Raw genomic sequence first — 17,348 nt, forward strand, 5'->3', positions numbered from 1 at the left:
TGGGTGTTTGAGCTACTTTTTCAGGAACTGAACCCCTTGTCCACTTTAGGCCGGATTGAGACCACCAACCCATCAGCTGGGCCCTTTTGGCAAGAGGTTGGAACCCCACCCTCAGGGCATGCTAATGCCGCCATTCTGTGAACATGTGTTCTACCAAGAGGCGTGAAGAAAGAGGTATGACTACGCTTGTGCACGCAGATCATCAATTACCTCACCTCTCCTCACCTCAAATCATTTCAGACCACCTTGCCGCCTTCCCCATCAATACCCCTCAGTTCCTATTTTCAGGGAAGGGGGATTTGAGACTTGTTCTCCCGTTTTCCTCACTTGGCTGCCTTGTGATTAAACCCTCTCTCTCTGCAACCTCGTTGTCTCGGTGATTGGCTTTCTGGGTGGCGGGTAAAAAGGGACCAGGTGCTGTAACGGATGAATCTTAAAAACATGCTCAAAGAATACACAAATATGATTGCATTGACACAAAATTCTAGAGAGGCAAAACTAACCTTTGGTGACAGAGAACGGATCAGTGGTTCCAAGAGCCAAGGGTGGGGAGGTGGAAATTAACTGTACAATGACTGTTAAAAGATAATTTTCAAAAAACAGTAAAATCATGACTCTCTTACAGATATAAAAATGAACATGAGTTAAAGATTTTATTTAATTCCTTAATGAGGAAACTGGTAAGGGTATTACAACCAATTCAAAGGAGATATTGAAAAACACTTATAGATCAGGAATATTGAAATGAATGTGCAAATAAAGGCAAAACTGGTTTCTTCCACACTGGGGGAGGGAGGTCAATTGAACCTCCACAGAACAGGACAGAATTTGCATTTCTGTAGACAATTATTTTGCTTTGCTATTATTTACAACCTACGGAGTTGTAAAATAGCCAAAGACAATGAATGACTAGAATCAGATAACTGGGAAAGATGTACTGTATGTAGATAATGCATTGTTTTCTTTTTTTTTTTAAAGCAATGAGTTTATTTATTTATTTTATTTTGTGTGTGAGGAAGATCAGCCCTGAACTAACATCTGTGCTAATCCTCCTCTTTTTGCTGAGGAAGACCGGCTCTGAGCTAACATCTGTTGCCAATCCTCCTCCTTTTTTCTCCCCAAAGCCCCAGCAGATAGTTGCATGTCAAAGTTGCACATCCTTCTAGTTGCTGTATGTGGGACGCGGCCTCAGCATGACCAGAGAAGCGGTGCGTCGGTGCACGCCCGGGATCCGAACCTGGGCCACCAGTAGCAGAGTGCACGCACTTAACCGCTAAGCCATGGGGCCAGCCCCGATAATGCATTGTTTTCCACTGAAGCCTAAGTGTTTTCCTACAGTGCACAGAAGGAAATTGGAGTGATGAGAAAGTTCTGTATCATGATGGGGGGGGGCCGGTTCTCTGGATGTACGCATTTGTCAAAACTCATTGAACTGTACAAGGAAGATAGGTGTGTTTATTGTATGTAAATTATATCTCAATGAATGAGATTACAAAAAGAAAAGATAACCAACAGCATGATGTGGGGAAGGAGTGAAAACAAGAGTGGATACAGCAGGACCCATCAGGACGCTATTGTAGCTGTCCAGGTCAGGGCGAGAGGGGCTCAGAGTAGAGTGGTAGTGACTGACTTGGAGACAGGTACACGTGAATGAATGAACTCTATCTTTGAACTCCTAGTTTGATCTGGTGGAAGGTGTAAAAGTCTGATGAAAAAACAAAATATTACGTTGGATGTGAAAATAGTTTTACCAAAAAAAAAAAAAAAAAACTCCTAAAGAACAAAGTGGCCTTGAATATTTAGTCCAGTAAAAGCAATATGGTGTAGCATGTGTTCAAATGCTAGGTTTCTTTTGGCTAATATTTGTGTGTTTACCGTGTACCAAGCATCTTATTAGGCTGAACCATGTGACATTGCCAGTATTTGACCCTTTTGACCAAAAAATGTCAACTTCACATAGATCATCCTAATATAAATCCTTAACATAGATTCTTATTTACTCCTCACACCTGTGAGGTAGGTACCCCCCCAAACACACACACACACACACACACACACACACACACACACACACTGGTTTCTCAGAACTGTGCCCAGTACCCTGAGAGTTTCACTCTGGCTCAACCCAGATTCCTAGTTTTACCTCTATGGCTGGCTTTCTGGTCATCCTCCCCAGCACCTCCAGGGATCTGTTATCCCTGCCCCGAAACCTAGACAGCCTTTGTGCTCCCTCCTATGGCCTGGGGTAGGCATCTTCCTAATGCCTCTGATTGCTCCTCACCCACCTGTCCAAACCACACCCCACGGCACCTGCACTGTCTCACTGCACTCATATTCCCTAATAGCCCACATGCAGGCCACTAAAATTGTCACTGCCCCTCAGAGTTCCTGATCTTTATCATAAGCTGAGGTTTTAATTTATGACCAGCGTGTTCTTCTACACATGAGGGTCCCTGCATGAGTGTCTGGCTGGAGGGGGTGGGTGGTCCCACCGTTTTATCCAGGATAAAACAGGAGACACCCAGTGGCAGGGCAGGATCTTCTGACCACTCCCTCAAACGTGTCTAGCTGCTGTCCTTCTGGGCCTTTATCCTTACAACTGAGTCTCAACTCTCTCCTGGTTTTTGAAGTGCTCTGAGAACAGCCCGAGGAAACTGGGCGCAGATTGGCAGGTGTTCATCTGGTCTCCACCTCCAGCAGCGGAGCTGGAAGAGCCTTGGGGGAGTGACTTCCAGGCCTTCCTCCCCCAGCAAACCTACCTCGAGGCATAAATAAACATTTGCCCAAGATCTGAAGGCTCCCGCGTTGGGACTGAAGGCGGGGAGGCGGCCAGATCAAAGGGAGCCGCCTGGGGGCCAAGGCTGGTCCGGGAGCGCCGAGGGGCCACCCCTCTGGGGAGGGAGGGGGACATCCCGGACGCTGACCCCGAGAGCAGCGCGGGCGCCCCCGCCGGAGCTGGGGCAGGAGAGGGCGGCGAGCCGCGCGCCCCCGCGGCCACCGGGCTCCCCTCGCGAGCCCCGCGCGCTGCTGCCCCGGAGGAGGCGAGGCGGGGCGCGCACAGACTCGCTGGAGCGGGTCGGAGGCGCCGGGCAGAGCAGCCTCGGGCGGGAGACGATGCCTCGATTGCCCGGCAGAGCGGGGCTCCTCCTCGGCGTCGTGCTGCTGACGGCGCTGCTGGCCGAGGGCCGAGGGCTCCCCCTGAGGACGCCGCGGGGCCCCGCGCCCCGGCCTCGGAGCCGCGCGAGGCTGGCGGAGGTGAGCGGGGGGCGCGGGGCTGCGGCGCGCTCGGTCCCCCTCCCCGGCCACCGCTCCGGCCGCTCGGTGAGCAGGAGCGGGGACGCGGGCAGCACCACCGAGGGCGAGGGCAGGGGCCGGCCCGGACGCCCCCGGGCACCGGGCGATGGCCGGGTGCGCCGGACTCCGGGAGCCCCCACTCCGGGGCCTTGTAGCGGGCCAGCCCAGGGCGAAACTTGACTTCTGTGCTGAGTGAGGCGCGCAGACACCCTGGAACGGCCCGGCTTCTTCTCTGGTCCGCCGGCCGCGCCCCATGCAGCTTCCTCGCCCTGAGCGAACCTCTCCTGCAGCGCCAGTCCAGGTGCGCGTCGCGAGAGAAGTCGGGAGGGGAGAGAGAAACGCGGCTCTTTGCAGCGTTGCGGGCCCGAGTTGCTGAGTTTCAGCCTGTCAAATGGTCCCCTGGTGCAGCCTCTTAAATCACATCTGCAAAGGATTTGAGTCCCTTTGCGTGTGAATTGAGACAAGGTGAGGTAGTCAGTGGGGTCCTTCAACTTGCTCGGTGGGAGTGGTCAGCCAGGGCCGTTTATATTGTTATGCAGTTGGAAAAGCAGAAGAGGTCGCTAAGACGTAGGAGGGCACTTTCTTGGTGGCCTGTGAGTGGGCCTTGAGGGTGGATGTAAGACAGGAGTGAGACGGAAGACTGGCGTTAGCCATGGGGAGAAACCACGGTCTGGCCACACCTGTGGCTCCCGTCACCAGGGGTCAACGGTCCAGCTCATTTCCCCCTGGACTGGCGTGGACGTTCATCCCCAGGAGGACAAAACCCGCCAGACTTGTTTTGGGGGTATGCAGGAGCAGGCGGCTGGTGGGGTCCTGGCTCCTTCCCTGCACTGAGCTATTCTAGGAGGAAGCCAGAGTCGTTCTTCCCATTTTCCAGATGAGAACAGTGAGGGCCCCGCCGGGTGCAGGAGAGTGGGGAATGAGTGAGAGCCGAGCCTGGGTCGCTCTCAGTGCCCAGGCTGCTGAGGCCCTCCAGAGGGAATGGGGAGACAGGGCCCCCGGCCGCACTTTAGGGGGTCTCCGTGGACCAGTGTTTGTCCACATTGTTTTTCGTTACTGCCTCCCTAAGGAGCCTTTCAGACATTTCTTTTTTGTGTGTGTGTGTGTGAGGAAGATCAGCCCTGAGCTAACATCCATGCCAATCCTCCTCTTTTTGCTGAGGAAGACTGGCCCTGGGCTAACATCTGTGCCCATCTTCCTCCACTTTATGTGGGACACCGCCACAGCATGGCCTGGCAAGGGGTGCCTCGGTGCGTGCCCGGGATCCGAACCCGGGCTGCCAGCAGCGAAGCACGCGCACTTAACCGCTATGCCACGTGGCCAGCCCCAGGACAGGTGTTCTTAAACAGGCTGGAGCCTCAGAATTTGCTTCAGAACATCATGGGAATGCACCTGCCCTGAGATCCTGCCTCAGAGGTGGGGGTCTTCACACCAGCTAAGATGTGAAGAGCCAGTACAGTGCCTGGCGAGAGGGGTTCTCTCCTCTCTCCCTCTGAGAACCATCTGTTACCACCTTTAGGTAACAGTCATTGCATGCTTCATGTTGGAGGCGGCTTTCTAACTCAACAACCCTACAAGACAGGGACTGCATTTCCTTATTTACAGAGGGAGAAACTGAGGCAGATTAAGGAACCTGCCCAAGGTCACACAGCTGGTAAGTGTACACGTTGGGATTTGAACCCAGGCCATGTGGCCTCCAGCCTGCACTGGTTATCACCACATCCAGCTGCCAGACAAGATGGTGAAAGTGGATGTGCTTTGTGGATGTGGAGGGGCTTGCCGATAAAGGGTTATCATCACGAGCGTGTCCGTGCACGTGTGTGTGCACCGATGCATGGGCGCTGCGAGCAGACAGAGCTGAGTTTGAACCTGAGCTCCAATATTGTAACCTTTGAAACCTTACATAAATCCCTTGCCCTCTCTGAGCCGCCATAGCCTCATCGTTACCATAGAGATAGCCAGACTGGCCCCTCAGGGTCGCTGGCCTTCAGTCACTCAGCAATGATTTCTTGAGCTGCTGCAGGGCACCGGGCACTGTGCTAGGCATGGGATGCAGCGTGAACAAAGCAGATGAGCATTCCTTCTGGCTCCAGGCTCACCCTCTAGTTGGAGTGAGTGACAGAGGCACGTAAAGGGCCCAGGGCAGGCCTGGTCTGGAGGATGTGCTCAGGTGATGGTCACAGGCCTGGGCTCTGCCCGTAGACTCTCAGGCCTTACTTCACTTGCCAGTATCCCGTCCTGAGGGCTTTCGCTGGCACTAGGTGTGCCCTGAGCTGTACAAGGCAAGCCCCAAGTGCCTGGGGAGCAAATCCTCTCCCCACCCCAGCAGCTCACAACCAATGACTGGCAGAGTTGAGGTAAATAGCCCAACTCCCCCCAGGGGGTAACTGAGGCTTCCGGTGGGACTGAGCTTCAGTCGCCCACCGTGGTCACTAGATTGACGGAACATCTTTATGAGCTGCCTCCCCTCCCTGACTCGCTCCCCCACCCCCCATCGTGTCTCCTGGGATCACCTTCCCAAGGAACCACTTGCCCTTGAGTCCTTGTCTCAGGGTTGGCTTCTGAGGCAACCCACACTAAGACTGGATGGTGTGTTGTGTCCCCCCCGCCCCCGCCCCCTCCCAGGAGTCCCCGGGGGCTGATGCAGAGGGCAGGAGGCTCCAGGAGCAGCCCCAGAGAAGGGCAGCATATGTGGCTGTGTTTAGCCAGGGCTGTCTGTGGCCTGTGCTCATAGTCTGGTCCAACTGGGCACCAGGGAGCAGAGAGGGTACGAAGGCGGGAAAGGAACTTTCTGAGCACCTGCTGGATACCAGCTCTTTCCCATCACTGTTCCCATTTTACAGATAAGGACACTCACAGAGGTTATGTCCACTGCCAGGGTCCCACAGCTCAGATGCCAGCCACCACCAGGATTCAGACCCAGGCAGCCCGACTCTAGAGCAGGGTTTCTTTTTTTGTGTGAAATTTTTGTTGTACATTATCCTTTGTCAGTCACCATGTAAGTGCATCCCTCCACCCCTTGTGCCCACCCCCCACCCCCTAGCCCCTGATAACCACCAAACAGTTCTGTCTGTCCGTGTGTTGGTTTATTTTCCACATATGAGTGGAATCATGCACTGTTTGTCTTTCTGGCTTATTTTCTCAATATAATACCCTCCAGGTCCAACCATGTTGTTGCAAATGGGACGATTTTGTCTTTTTTTTATGGATGAGTAGTATTCCATGGTATATATATACCACATCTTCTTGATCCAATCATCAGTCAGGGGATGCTTGGGTTGCTTCCATGTCTTGGCTATAGTGAATAATGCTGCGATGAACATAGTGGTGCATAAGCCTCTTTGGATTGTTGATTTCAGGTTTGTTGGGTAGATGCCCAGTAGTAGGATAGCTGGATCATAAGGTAGTTCTATTTTTAATTTTTTCAGGAATCTCCATACTGTTTTCCATAAAGGTTGCACCAGTTTGCATTCCCACCAGCATTAGGGTTCCCATGATAGAGCAAGGTTTCTTAACTGCAGCACCATTGACATTCTGGGCTGGGTCATTCTTGTTGTGAGCGCTGTGCTGTGCATTGTAGGACCTCTGGCCTCTATGCACTAGGTGCCAGTAGCACCCCTTTCCAATTGTGACAACCACACCTGTCTCCAGACATTGCCTAAAGTCCCCAGATGAGAACCCCTGCTTAGCCACCTGCCCACGGGCTGGGGGCATCCAGATCAGCCAGAAAGGCTGCATGACCCCGAACTCCTGCTGCCCAGAGGCTGCCTGTCCCTGTGCCCCAGAGGCTGCAGACAGAGGAATTGTGAAGCCAAGTCACAGGGACAGTTGGGCCTTTGGTGGAATTGTGGGTGGGAGCTGCCAGGAAGGCAGCATATGGGGATGTCCCCGGCCTCCAAGATTGGTCAGTGAGGGGGTTGAGTTGTTCCATTACTCACGTGCCCATCCACTCTGGCCACCTAGACCAGAGCACTCTGACTCAGTGAGAGACTCTGGGGCCAGGTTGAGATGGGCCCACAGCTGCCCTGGGGTCACGTGATTAGTACAGGAGCCTTGGAGCCAGGCATCCGGGAACCATAGAAGGGGAGGTCAAAAGGGAGAGACAGAGGATTCTGAATCTCTTTTCCAACCCAAGAAAAGAGTCAATGAGAGAGAGAAAAACTAGACTCCTTAAGCCCCTGATTTGTGAAGGGGACTCAGGGCTCTCACCTATAGTGTAAAAGCATGATGGCTAAGAGCGTGGGCTCTGTGCCCAGGTTGCCTGTGTGGCTCTACCACTAAACGTCTGTGTGACCTTGCTGAGTTGCTGGCCCTCTCTGTGCTTTAGTTTCCATTGTTAAAGTGGGGATCCAGCTAGCGCCTACCTCTGAGGGTTGTTGGGAGGATGAAGTGAGTGATTAAGTGTTTAGAATAGTGCTTGGCACACAGTAGATGCTGAGAAAGTGTTTGATAAATAAAATTCTGACAATCTTTCCAGGTAGGAATTATTATCCTCCTTTTGCAGATCAAGTTGAATGAGCTAGTAAGAGGCAGAGCTGGGATTTTAACCCAAGCTGATCTGACTCTCCAGAACCCATGTTTTCTCAGCCATACCACACTGCCCCGGGTGTGAGATGGGAGGTGGGGTCAAGGCTGAGGCCTGTGTGGGGCAGGGTCCACAGGCTCCCAGCCCCGGAGGCTCATAAGGGGGGCTCTGGATGGTGTTCTTTCTGCCCTGGCCTAGAGACCTGGGCAATGGCTGCAGCCTAGAGGTAGGTGGACGGCTGATGAGACCCCAGACACCACAGTCTAAGCAGGTGACCCCGGAAGCAGGAGGCAGGGACAGCCAGGATCTGCCTTCCACTTATTTTTTTTTTTTTTTTTTTTTTTTTTTTTTTAAAGATTTTTATTTATTTTTTGCCCCCAAAGCCCCAGTACATAGTTGTCTGTCACAGCTGCACATCCTTCTAGTTGCTGTATGTGGGACTCGGCCTCAGGCTGGACAGAGAAGTGGTGCCTTGATGCACACCCGGGATCCGAACCCGGGCCGCCAGCATCGCAGCGCGCGCACTTAACCACCAAGCCACAGGGCCGGCCCATCCACTTACTATCTGAGCTGAAGCAAAGACAGTCTCTGTGTGGACCCTGTGGGCACTGGCTGGTGGAGGGAATTAACTGGAAGACAGACAGCCGTACAAACAGCCTGGAATAGGAAAAGGGGCCAGGCCCTGGGTGGGCAGGTGGAGGAAGGTAGCTATGGTCAGAGATGCTAAGGAGTACAGCCCCCACGTGGACGGCTTGGGAGGACCAGGTGGCAAGAGAACGTGCTGAGGGGCAGGGCCCAGGCCTGCCACCTGCTCCCCTGTAGGCCTTCCTGTGGCTTCCTGCCCTGACATGAGGGCCCCAGTGTCCGTTCTCTGACAAGAGCCCCGGGGGATGCTGAGGCAGGTGGTCTGCAAACTGCGCTTTGGAACCACTACCTCAAACAACTCGCTTCCCTCTGGGCCTCAGTTTCTTCATCTGTAAAATGAGGAGGTTGGGTTGTGTTTCTTCCATATGTGGAAACCTGATTTAACACTCCTCTCATGCCTCGTGTTGGCACCGTTTGTCCAAGGGCTTTGTGGACACAGCCTCACTCTGTGAGGGCGTGTTTGGATACGCAGTCCCAGGGCAAGTGTGTGACCTGGGCAGACCCCAGGGCTCCTGAATCCCCCCTGACTGGCCTATTTTGGGTCTACGTTGGGGGAGCCCTGACCTCAGTCACCCCACCTCCCCCTCTCTCCGTCAGGTCTTGGCCTCCCCAGATACCAGCTCTCCTAGAGAAGAGGAGGGGACACCACTGCTCCCCAGAACCCACCTCCAGGCAGGGCCACACCAGCACAGGCGCCGGGCTCTCCCTGAGCCAGCAGCCCTGGCCCCCAACAAGGCAGCCCCTCCCGGGACCCTGGAAGACACTCCCTTGCTGCTGGAGCTGCAGAAGCTGCCAGGATTGGCCAACACAGACTTGAGTGCCCCAAACCCCAATATCCAGGTGAGAGCTTCAGAAGGGCCCTGGGCCCAGCGGACACCTGGAGAGGAGCTGGGCTGAATGGCTCAGCTCTGAGGTCAGGCATCCCCATCCTGTATTCCCTGGAGGGCAGGGGTCCCGTGTGGGGTCTGAGATGTTGACTGCCCATGCTGTCCCTGTGGAGTAGTGGAAGGAGTACGTGCTCCTCCACTGTCTAGCTGCAGACCGTGAGCAGGTCACATGGTTCTTGGGGCCTCTGTTTCCTAGTCTATAGCAAGGGCTGTTGCATCAACCTGGCAGGGCTGTTGCAAGGACCAAGCGAGCAGAGAATGCTTCATGAGCTACAGGGGATTTGGGAATGTGGGGGGAAGCCTTGTGGAAAAAGCCTGAAGGTCTGATCTTGCCCAGGCCCAATGCCTTACTGCAGGCCCCTGAAGAAGTGGTTGAGGACTGAATGGGGTGGGCTGGTGGGGTGGGGGACTGCCCACCAGAGGGGCTTAAAGGGAGAGGAAACTAGAGGGGTGCTGGAATTCCAGTTACATACTCCACGGCTAGTCCTAAACCCTAATGGTAATAATTCTGCATTTTTGTGTAGCATCTACAGTTTGTAAAATACTTTCACCAAAAGAGAAAAGGCCACAAAAGTGTAGAACATAACATTCTTTTTTTTTTTTTTTTTTTTGTGAGGCGATCAGCCCTGAGCTAACATCCATGCCAACCCTCCTCTTTTTTTGCTGAGGCAGACTGGCCCTGGGCTAACATCCGTGCCCATCTTCCTCCACTTTATATGGGACGCCGCCACAGCATGGCTTGCCAAGCAGTGCGTCGGTGCGTGCCTGGGATCCGAACCAGTGAACCCCGGGCTGCCGCAGCGGAACGCACGCACTTAACTGCTTGCGCCACCAGGCCGGCCCCTAGAACATACATAACATTCTAAAATTGTTTAAAAGTATATGCGTTTGGGGCCGGCCCTGTGGCTTAGCGGTTAAGTGCGTGCTCTCTGATGCTGGCGGCCCGGGTTCGGATCCCGGGCGCACACCGGCGCACCGCTTCTCCGGCCACGCTGAGGCTGCGTCCCACATACGGCAACTAGAAGGCTGTGCAACTATGACATACAACTATCTATTGGGGCTTTGGGGGGAAAATAAATAAATAAATCTTTAAAAAAAAAAAAAAAAAGTATATGCGTTTGTATATGTGTGTGTATGTGTATAAAACCTGGAAGGTTAATCACCAAAATGTTATGTCAGTGATGGAATAGGGGTGATTTTCATTTTCTTCTTTGTGGTTTGCTGGGTTTTTTTCCCCAAATTTTGTTCAGTGACCTCCTATTACTTTATAATAACCCAAAATGATGTTTTTAAAGTTCACTTTCCTATAAATGACTTCATGTTCCTTATTTCCTGTCCACAGTGTGGTGGAAGAGAGCTCCCCCGAGGGCTGCTGTGGGGATTTGCCCTCCTTGCTCTCATTTTCTGGCCCTACAACAAGGAAATGGTGGCGCAGGGCTGTTAGTGGCCCCTGAGGCTGGGCAGCCTCTGGGCTGGGGAGCCAGAATTCAAAGCCAGCTTCTCTTAAAATAGTGGGTCTCCACTCTGGCACATATTAGAGTCGCTGTGCCCGGTGCCACCTCAGACCGGTTAAATCCATGTCCGGGGTGGGATCAGTGGGTCAGAAATCTCCAGGGGATTCCGCTGCACAGCCAGGTCTTAAACTGTGAACCATGTGCCCTGGGAGGCCAAGAAGGTTGGCCAAGAGAATGAGCTGGTTTGGAGGAGAGGCTGGGCCTCTCCCTGCTGCCCCTGTCCCCGCACTTGTCACCTCCCCTTTCCTTGAAGTCTGGCTCCGAGCCCTCCCTCACTGGCTGGCCTGGCGTCTGTCTCCCTGCAGGTGACCATCGAGGTGGCGGAGGACCCCCAGGCCGAGGTGGAGATGGACCTGTTGGCCGAGCCCAGCAATCGCTGGCCCCAGGGTGCCCCCAGCTGGCTGCCCGCCAAGAAGCTCTTTTGGCCCCTCTTCTGGGGCTACCTGGAGGGTGAGGAAGGGGGAACCGGTCTCAAGGGCAGAGCCCCAGGGGAACAGGAGGAGGAGGAGGAGGAGGAGGAGGAGGAGGACTACCCTGCAGAGTACAGTGAGAACAAGGACCAGGAGGGCAACGATGACGAAGAGGAGGAGGAGGAGGAGCCTGAGGTCAGTGGGGCCGCAGGCAGCTGGGAGCAGGGCTGGCTGGCCCCTGGGGACTGGGCCTTCAAGGACCCAGACAGCTACGGTGAGTGTCCCCGTGTTGGCATCTCCGGCTGCTGCTCCTGGAGGTCCTGGGTGGAGAGAGGTCCCAGAGCTTCCTGGGCAGGGTAGCTGGGAGGCCAGGAGCTTAGGCCTGTGCTAATACCGTCATCAGCCAAATAACTTTACCCCTCGCTTGCAAAGTTTTTTTTCCCAAACATTTGACCTTCCCCACAGTCCTGAGATCCCCTAAGCAAAATAGACTTTTGTTAATATTATATATATTCATATCTATCGGTTTCCAACAAATTGGGAAATATTATAAATCCCACCACTCACAACTGACCTCATTTTCAGACTGTGTGGGTTTGAGTCCTGGCTCTGCCACTTACCAGCTGAGTGACCTTGGGCAAGTTCCTTAACCTCTCTGTGCGTCAGTTCCTTCCTGTATAAAATGGAGGATGGCACAACTCTTAGTGTGTAGGATTGGGTGTAGACGGTATTAAGCGAGTTAATACATTTAAAGCGCCAGCATATAGTAGACTAAGTATTGGCTATTTTTATTAGAAAACAACATAACAGCGTAGACTGTTCAGAAAATATCACCTCAAGCCTGCCAGCCCCCTGACAGCCGTGTTTGTTTTTGCATATTGCCGTTCAGGTTTGCCCGGGTGCAGACATGTTTCAGGCAGAGCCGCAGCCCTCCTCCCCGGAGCCCTGGTGTATCGTCATTGGATGGAGGTCCTATGATTAAGACTAAGTCATAGCAGGCTTTTCCCAATTCACCAAAATAATGTAAACTAACAGGCAGAACGTTCATGACTTTCAGCTTTTCTTCCGTTAATTTTCCTTAAACTCTCGGTGCCAGCCTGCTCGAGCCTGCCTGGGAAGCAAGGAGAGTGGTGGCTGGTCAGCGCTTCAGGGGTTCCACAGAGAGCCCCCGGGTCAGGCCCTGCACAGCCAGAGGGCTGCGAGTGTACTCATGGTGTATTTCAGGTCCCTCAGACCAGGACCGGGTCCCTAATGTGGGCAGCAGGGACATTCTTTAATACCCAATGCCAGAGAGGTATTGTCACCCTTGGTTTTGATTGACGTGAAAACTATAGCTCAGAGATGTAGGGGACTTGCCCAAGGTCACACTGACAGGGTTCAGGTGGCCTCCAGCCCCAGAGTGGGCAGCTGGGCTTGTGCTGTCTCTGTGGGGAATTCTCTGTTGGTATTCACTGTGCGAGGGTACCCAGCTGAGGGGATGAGTGGCGGGGGAGGGGTGCTGAAATCCAGTGCATGCTTTGTCCACTAGGCTGGTAGATCTGGCACGGGATGCATCCTCCCGTGGAAGGGGTGCCTTTTGCTCATTTGCACCAATGCACCCTGTGGGCTGTGCTCACTCACCCTGGCTCCCTGCCTCGCCCCAGGCTATGAGCTTCAAGAGGAGTGGAGCCCCTGGTCTCCCTGCAGTGGGAGCTGCGGCAGCAGCAGCCAATGGAGGACTCGGCCCTGTGGCTACGCCTGCGCTGCCACCGAGTCCCGTGCCTGTGACCTGCCCCCCTGTCCTGGTGAGACGAGCCCCAGCTCCTGCCTAGGGAGTGGCTTACACTCTGGGCTTGGTCCCCTGGGAATGTGGGCAATTGTACAAGAGGTGGGCTCAGAAGAGGGGATGCAGGAGGCTTCCAAACATGGTGGTCCTGCCTTGTCCCAGGCCTGTCCCAGATGCTGTGGGCACCAAGAGCCTAGTGAGGGCTGGGCTTCCCCATCAGAAGCACAGAGGTGCCCTGGGGCGCCACCAGCCTGGCCTCCTCTCTTCCCAAAGGCACCAAGGACGAGGACCCTTTGGGCTTCCCCAGTGAGGGGTGGAAGCTCCTGGCCCACAATGCTACGGATATGCTTGGCCCAGGTCAGTCGGGGGCTAGGCCCTGCCCCTGGGGGTGTGGGGGACAACCTCTCTCGGGAGGGTGTAGCATCATTGCACGGGCAACCATCTCGCCTCCGTCCATTGAGGCAGAGAGTACATCTTCCAGGTGGAAGGTTAGTTTCCCCGGCAAGGAGGCCCTAGCATTTCTGAGCCCCTGCTAGCCAGGCCCATTGCCCTTTCCCAGCCTGATATTCCTGCTGGGAAGAAGGTCTTGATGGGAACCAGAGCTTGGAGATCATCTGATGGGGCGTGTTCTCCCTGTCAGCAGGATGGGATGGGGACATTCTGGCTTCCACTCCCCGGTCACCCTTGGAGGCTCCTGGACAGGCTCTATCTGGGGAGGTGGTGCTGTCAGAAACAGGTCAGGGTCCAGAACTCCAGGACTGCTCCTTCCAGCGGCTTAGAGAAGGGCTTGCTTCCCCCAGCACACTCTGCATCTGTATCTTTTGGTCTCACCTGCACCCCGCAAGGAGGCAGGCAGCTGCCGACAGCCCCCCTTGCAGAGGGGGCCTATGCTCAACACCGCAGAAGCTCACTGAGCTGGTATTGTGCAGCTGGCACTGTGCAGGGCAGGGGATTCCCAGAAGACTGTGGCCCGGTACCTGCCCTCAAGGAGCTCAGGTCTCGGGAGAGACACACATGACCGACTTGAGCACTGCACCGCAGAGTGTTCCCAAAAGGTCTGGAGGAAAAAGGAAGGAGCAATTTGTTCTGTGTGGCCAGAGTCAGAGGCCACATTTCCCAAGACAGAGAGAGGGGAAGAGGGCAGCATAGACAGAGGGGGCTACAGGGAGCCCAGAGAGACTGAGTCTGAGAAACGTAGAGTTAAGAGCAAGTGGTTCTTACCGATTGGTTCAAACTGCTCTCCCTGCCCCTAAGCCACCCCAGCTCCTTCCCCAAGATCCCAGGATCTTTCTCACTATCCAGCGTCTAAAGGGACCATACCTGACACAGCAGTGGGCCTCCAGGTCCCTTCTCCAGCCCCTTGGCCAGTGTCCACTTTGAGCCGTGGTCTCTTGCTTCAGGTTGACTGGGTGGTGTGTGGTCGCCCCTGTCACCTGGTTGGACTGCCCCCAGCTTTGATGTGGGTCCTTCCCTCCTGCCCCTAAGGCCCTACCAAGCCACACCTTTGCACAGCTGGGGCGTGGGCCTTCTCTCTCCGTGTATTGGCCCTTGCTCAGCCCCCACTCGCCAAGGGGCTGACTGGCTCCCCTCCCACACTTCCCTGCCCTCTGTAGATGTGGACAGCTGTGAGAAGTGGCTGAACTGCAAGAGTGACTCCCTAGCCGAGTACGTGAGCCGGGTGCTGCGGGACCTGCCCAGCTGCCCGTGTGCATACCCGCTGGAGGCCGTGTACAGTGCCGTGAGCCTGCGGGACGAGCACCAGGGCCGCAGCTTCCGGTGGAGGGATGCCAGTGGCCCGCGGGAGCGCCTGGACATCTACCAGCCCACGGCCCGCTTCTGCCTGCGCTCCCTGCTGTCCGTGGAGAGCAGCACCCTGGCCGCCCAGCACTGCTGCTACGACGCGGGCAGCCGGCTGCTGACCCGGGGCAAGGGCGCTGGCGCCCCCGACCTCGTCAGCACCGACTTCTCGCCTGAGCTGCACTTCAAGGTGGACATGCTGCCCTGGATCCTGTGTAAGGGGGACTGGAGTCGCTACCACGCTGTGCGGCCCCCCAACAACGGCCGGGCCTGCGCCGACAACCCTCCGGAGGAGGAGTACCTGGCCCAGTTGCAGGAGGCCAAGGAGTACTAATGAGGGTGCTGCTTTGCTAGAACTTTCCTTGCAGGCTCCTCACTCCGCCCCTGCCCAGACTGGGTGAGCACAAGGGCTCCCCTTGTGAGGCTGGTCTGGGGCCTGTGGACTGGAGGCAGGTCAGCACCCCAGGTATCTGTGGGGTTGGGGAGAAGGTTGAAGGGTATATAGAGCCCAGGGTGAGGGGAGGGAGCTCAGCCCCCAGGGTCCCTGGGGGTGCAGGGGAAATGTGGGGGAGGGGCCTCCTTCTCCTGCCTGCTGGAGGTGCTGTCCCAGCCTGGCCACTCGTTTTCTTCCTGGCCTCTTCTGCCCTGGCTCTGCTCACACCTGTGAGCTGGGCTCTCCACACACATCCTGATTCCCAGGACCTGCGGTGAATCACTCACCCCAGCCCCGAGGGTCACTCCTTTCATCTGGCCCCACAGCTGCCCTTTGTCAGGCTGACATCCAGCCCTGGGTGACCAGCCCTCCTTACCTCTGGGTGGTTGCACATGGCTCTCTTGCCCCACCCCTGCTGGGAGCACTGCATAGGAGGGTTTTTCTCAGCTCCAAGCTGCCTTTTGGTGGACTCCACTTTAGTCTACGGCTGAAGGCTCCAGATGGGAAATGGATCACGCAGTTCAGGTCCCTTTCTTTGTCCAGCCCACCTCTTCAGTCCAGATTCTAAGAATGTGTGGGGCTGGGAGATGGCACTGCCCCATATGGGCACAACAGCCGGGCTTGGGGTGGGCTCAGAACCAGCTCAGGAGGATGTGTCATGTTCCTGTGGTGAGCTGGTAAACCAGTTTTGCAGCGGGGGGCGGGTGCTGATTTGTAGCATTTGGGCAATTTCCGTGGTGTAAATACTCCCACCATCGCCTACTTCAGGCTCCCAACATGATGTCACTGGATGCACAGAGCTCAGAGTTGGGAAGAGAGGCACATAATCGACTCTCCCAGCACAACTCGTGCCTCCTGCCTGCCTTCCCTCACCCCCCAAACACACTTCCTTGCCTTCTATGGGGTTGAAATGCTGGAGTCCCAACTGTCCCTGTTCACAAAAGCCTCTGAAAGGTAGGAGACTTCAGTCCTAAACCCTAGACAGCTGCCCTGAAGCTCTCTGGGATCCTCAGCAATAAAGCACTTTATTTTCAAATTCTGTCTGATAAAGAATTTGGGCCCCAGCAGAGCAGAGGGGTGTAAGGAGCCCTTGCTTACAGCCCAAGCCAAGCTCCGTGGGTAGCGTCTGTGACTACCTAACCCAGCTGGGCAGGCAGAGCTCCTGGGGTGTAGAGGTTAGACTGGGAACGTGAGTTATCCCTACTCCACCTTGGGAAGGGCTGCCTGGAGGCAGAGAGGAGCTGGCTGGACCTCAGGGGTGCATTTTCTCTAAGTTCTTTGGTCAGAGAAGTAAACTGCATTTACTGTACGAGGAAGTGGCCCCACTTCCCCAAGTAAGTTGCCCCAAAGGGATCCAACGCAGAGTTGTCCAGAGGACCACACCTGTAAGATGACAGAGGGGGACCTGTACCCTGCCTTGGTTGGTACCCTTATTAAACTCTCCACCATGACTCCTGGCATTTGGGGACGGACAGAGACACTTCAGGAAGTAGAATGAGGCAAGTGTGTCCAGAGTCGCCTCCCGGAGACGCTCAGAGAGCCAGATGTTTCCGATTACCATCACATTTGGAGGTAAATTTATTAGTCTGGTCCTGAACCACAGTCTAAAAATACTCTGAGGCAGCTAGAATATTGCAGGGTCAGAGAGGGCGGGATTTCGGGTCACCAGATGGGAGCAAATTCACTCCCTTTCTCTTGCCTGGGGAATTCAATACAATTAGCTTGGGCATGTTTTAATTATTTTTTTAGCAGAAAGTTTTTTTTAATAGCAAGATAGAGATATCCCAGCATCTGTTTTCACAGGAAACTGCTAATTCCCCTCCTTTCTTATATAACTTAACCTTGACACTTAGTCTAAATTTAATCGATACCTAGTGGTCATCTATTACCCAAACTGAATGTAGCCAGCCACATTTTTTTTTTTAATTTTTATTTATTTATTTTTCCCCCAAAGCCCCAGTAGATAGTTGTATGTCATAGCTGCACGTCCTTCTAGTTGCTGTATGTGGGACGCGGCCTCAGCATGGCCAGAGAAGCGGTGCGTCGGTGCGCGCCCCGGATCCGAACCCAGGCCGCCA

The 17,348-nt window shown here is 54.8% G+C and overlaps 1 protein-coding gene across 6 annotated transcripts; it reads left to right on the forward strand.

Annotated features, from left to right (window-relative positions):
* The first annotated feature begins 2,230 nt into the window (after positions 1-2,230).
* Positions 2,231-16,306, forward strand: ISM2 (isthmin 2). Of its 6 annotated transcripts, none has more exons than XM_014784454.2 (6): positions 2,234-3,255; positions 9,062-9,304; positions 11,171-11,549; positions 12,919-13,059; positions 13,314-13,397; positions 14,654-16,306. In XM_014784454.2, exons 1-6 carry the CDS (start codon positions 3,115-3,117, stop codon positions 15,169-15,171), a joined length of 1,506 nt encoding a protein of 501 aa, XP_014639940.2. In that variant the 5' UTR covers positions 2,234-3,114; the 3' UTR covers positions 15,172-16,306. The 6 variants fall into 6 exon arrangements, with proteins under 6 accessions (XP_087304256.1, XP_087304259.1, XP_014639939.2 ...); XM_087448132.1 differs by having other exon boundaries at positions 2,235-3,255; positions 11,171-11,315; XM_087448130.1 differs by lacking the exon at positions 13,314-13,397 and having other exon boundaries at positions 2,231-3,255.
* Positions 16,307-17,348: the final 1,042 nt, after the last annotated feature.

Source organism: Ceratotherium simum, chromosome 24, assembly GCF_057802395.1.
Source record: "Ceratotherium simum simum isolate JZ-2026a chromosome 24, ASM5780239v1, whole genome shotgun sequence".
NCBI classification, from domain to species: Eukaryota; Metazoa; Chordata; class Mammalia; order Perissodactyla; family Rhinocerotidae; genus Ceratotherium; species Ceratotherium simum.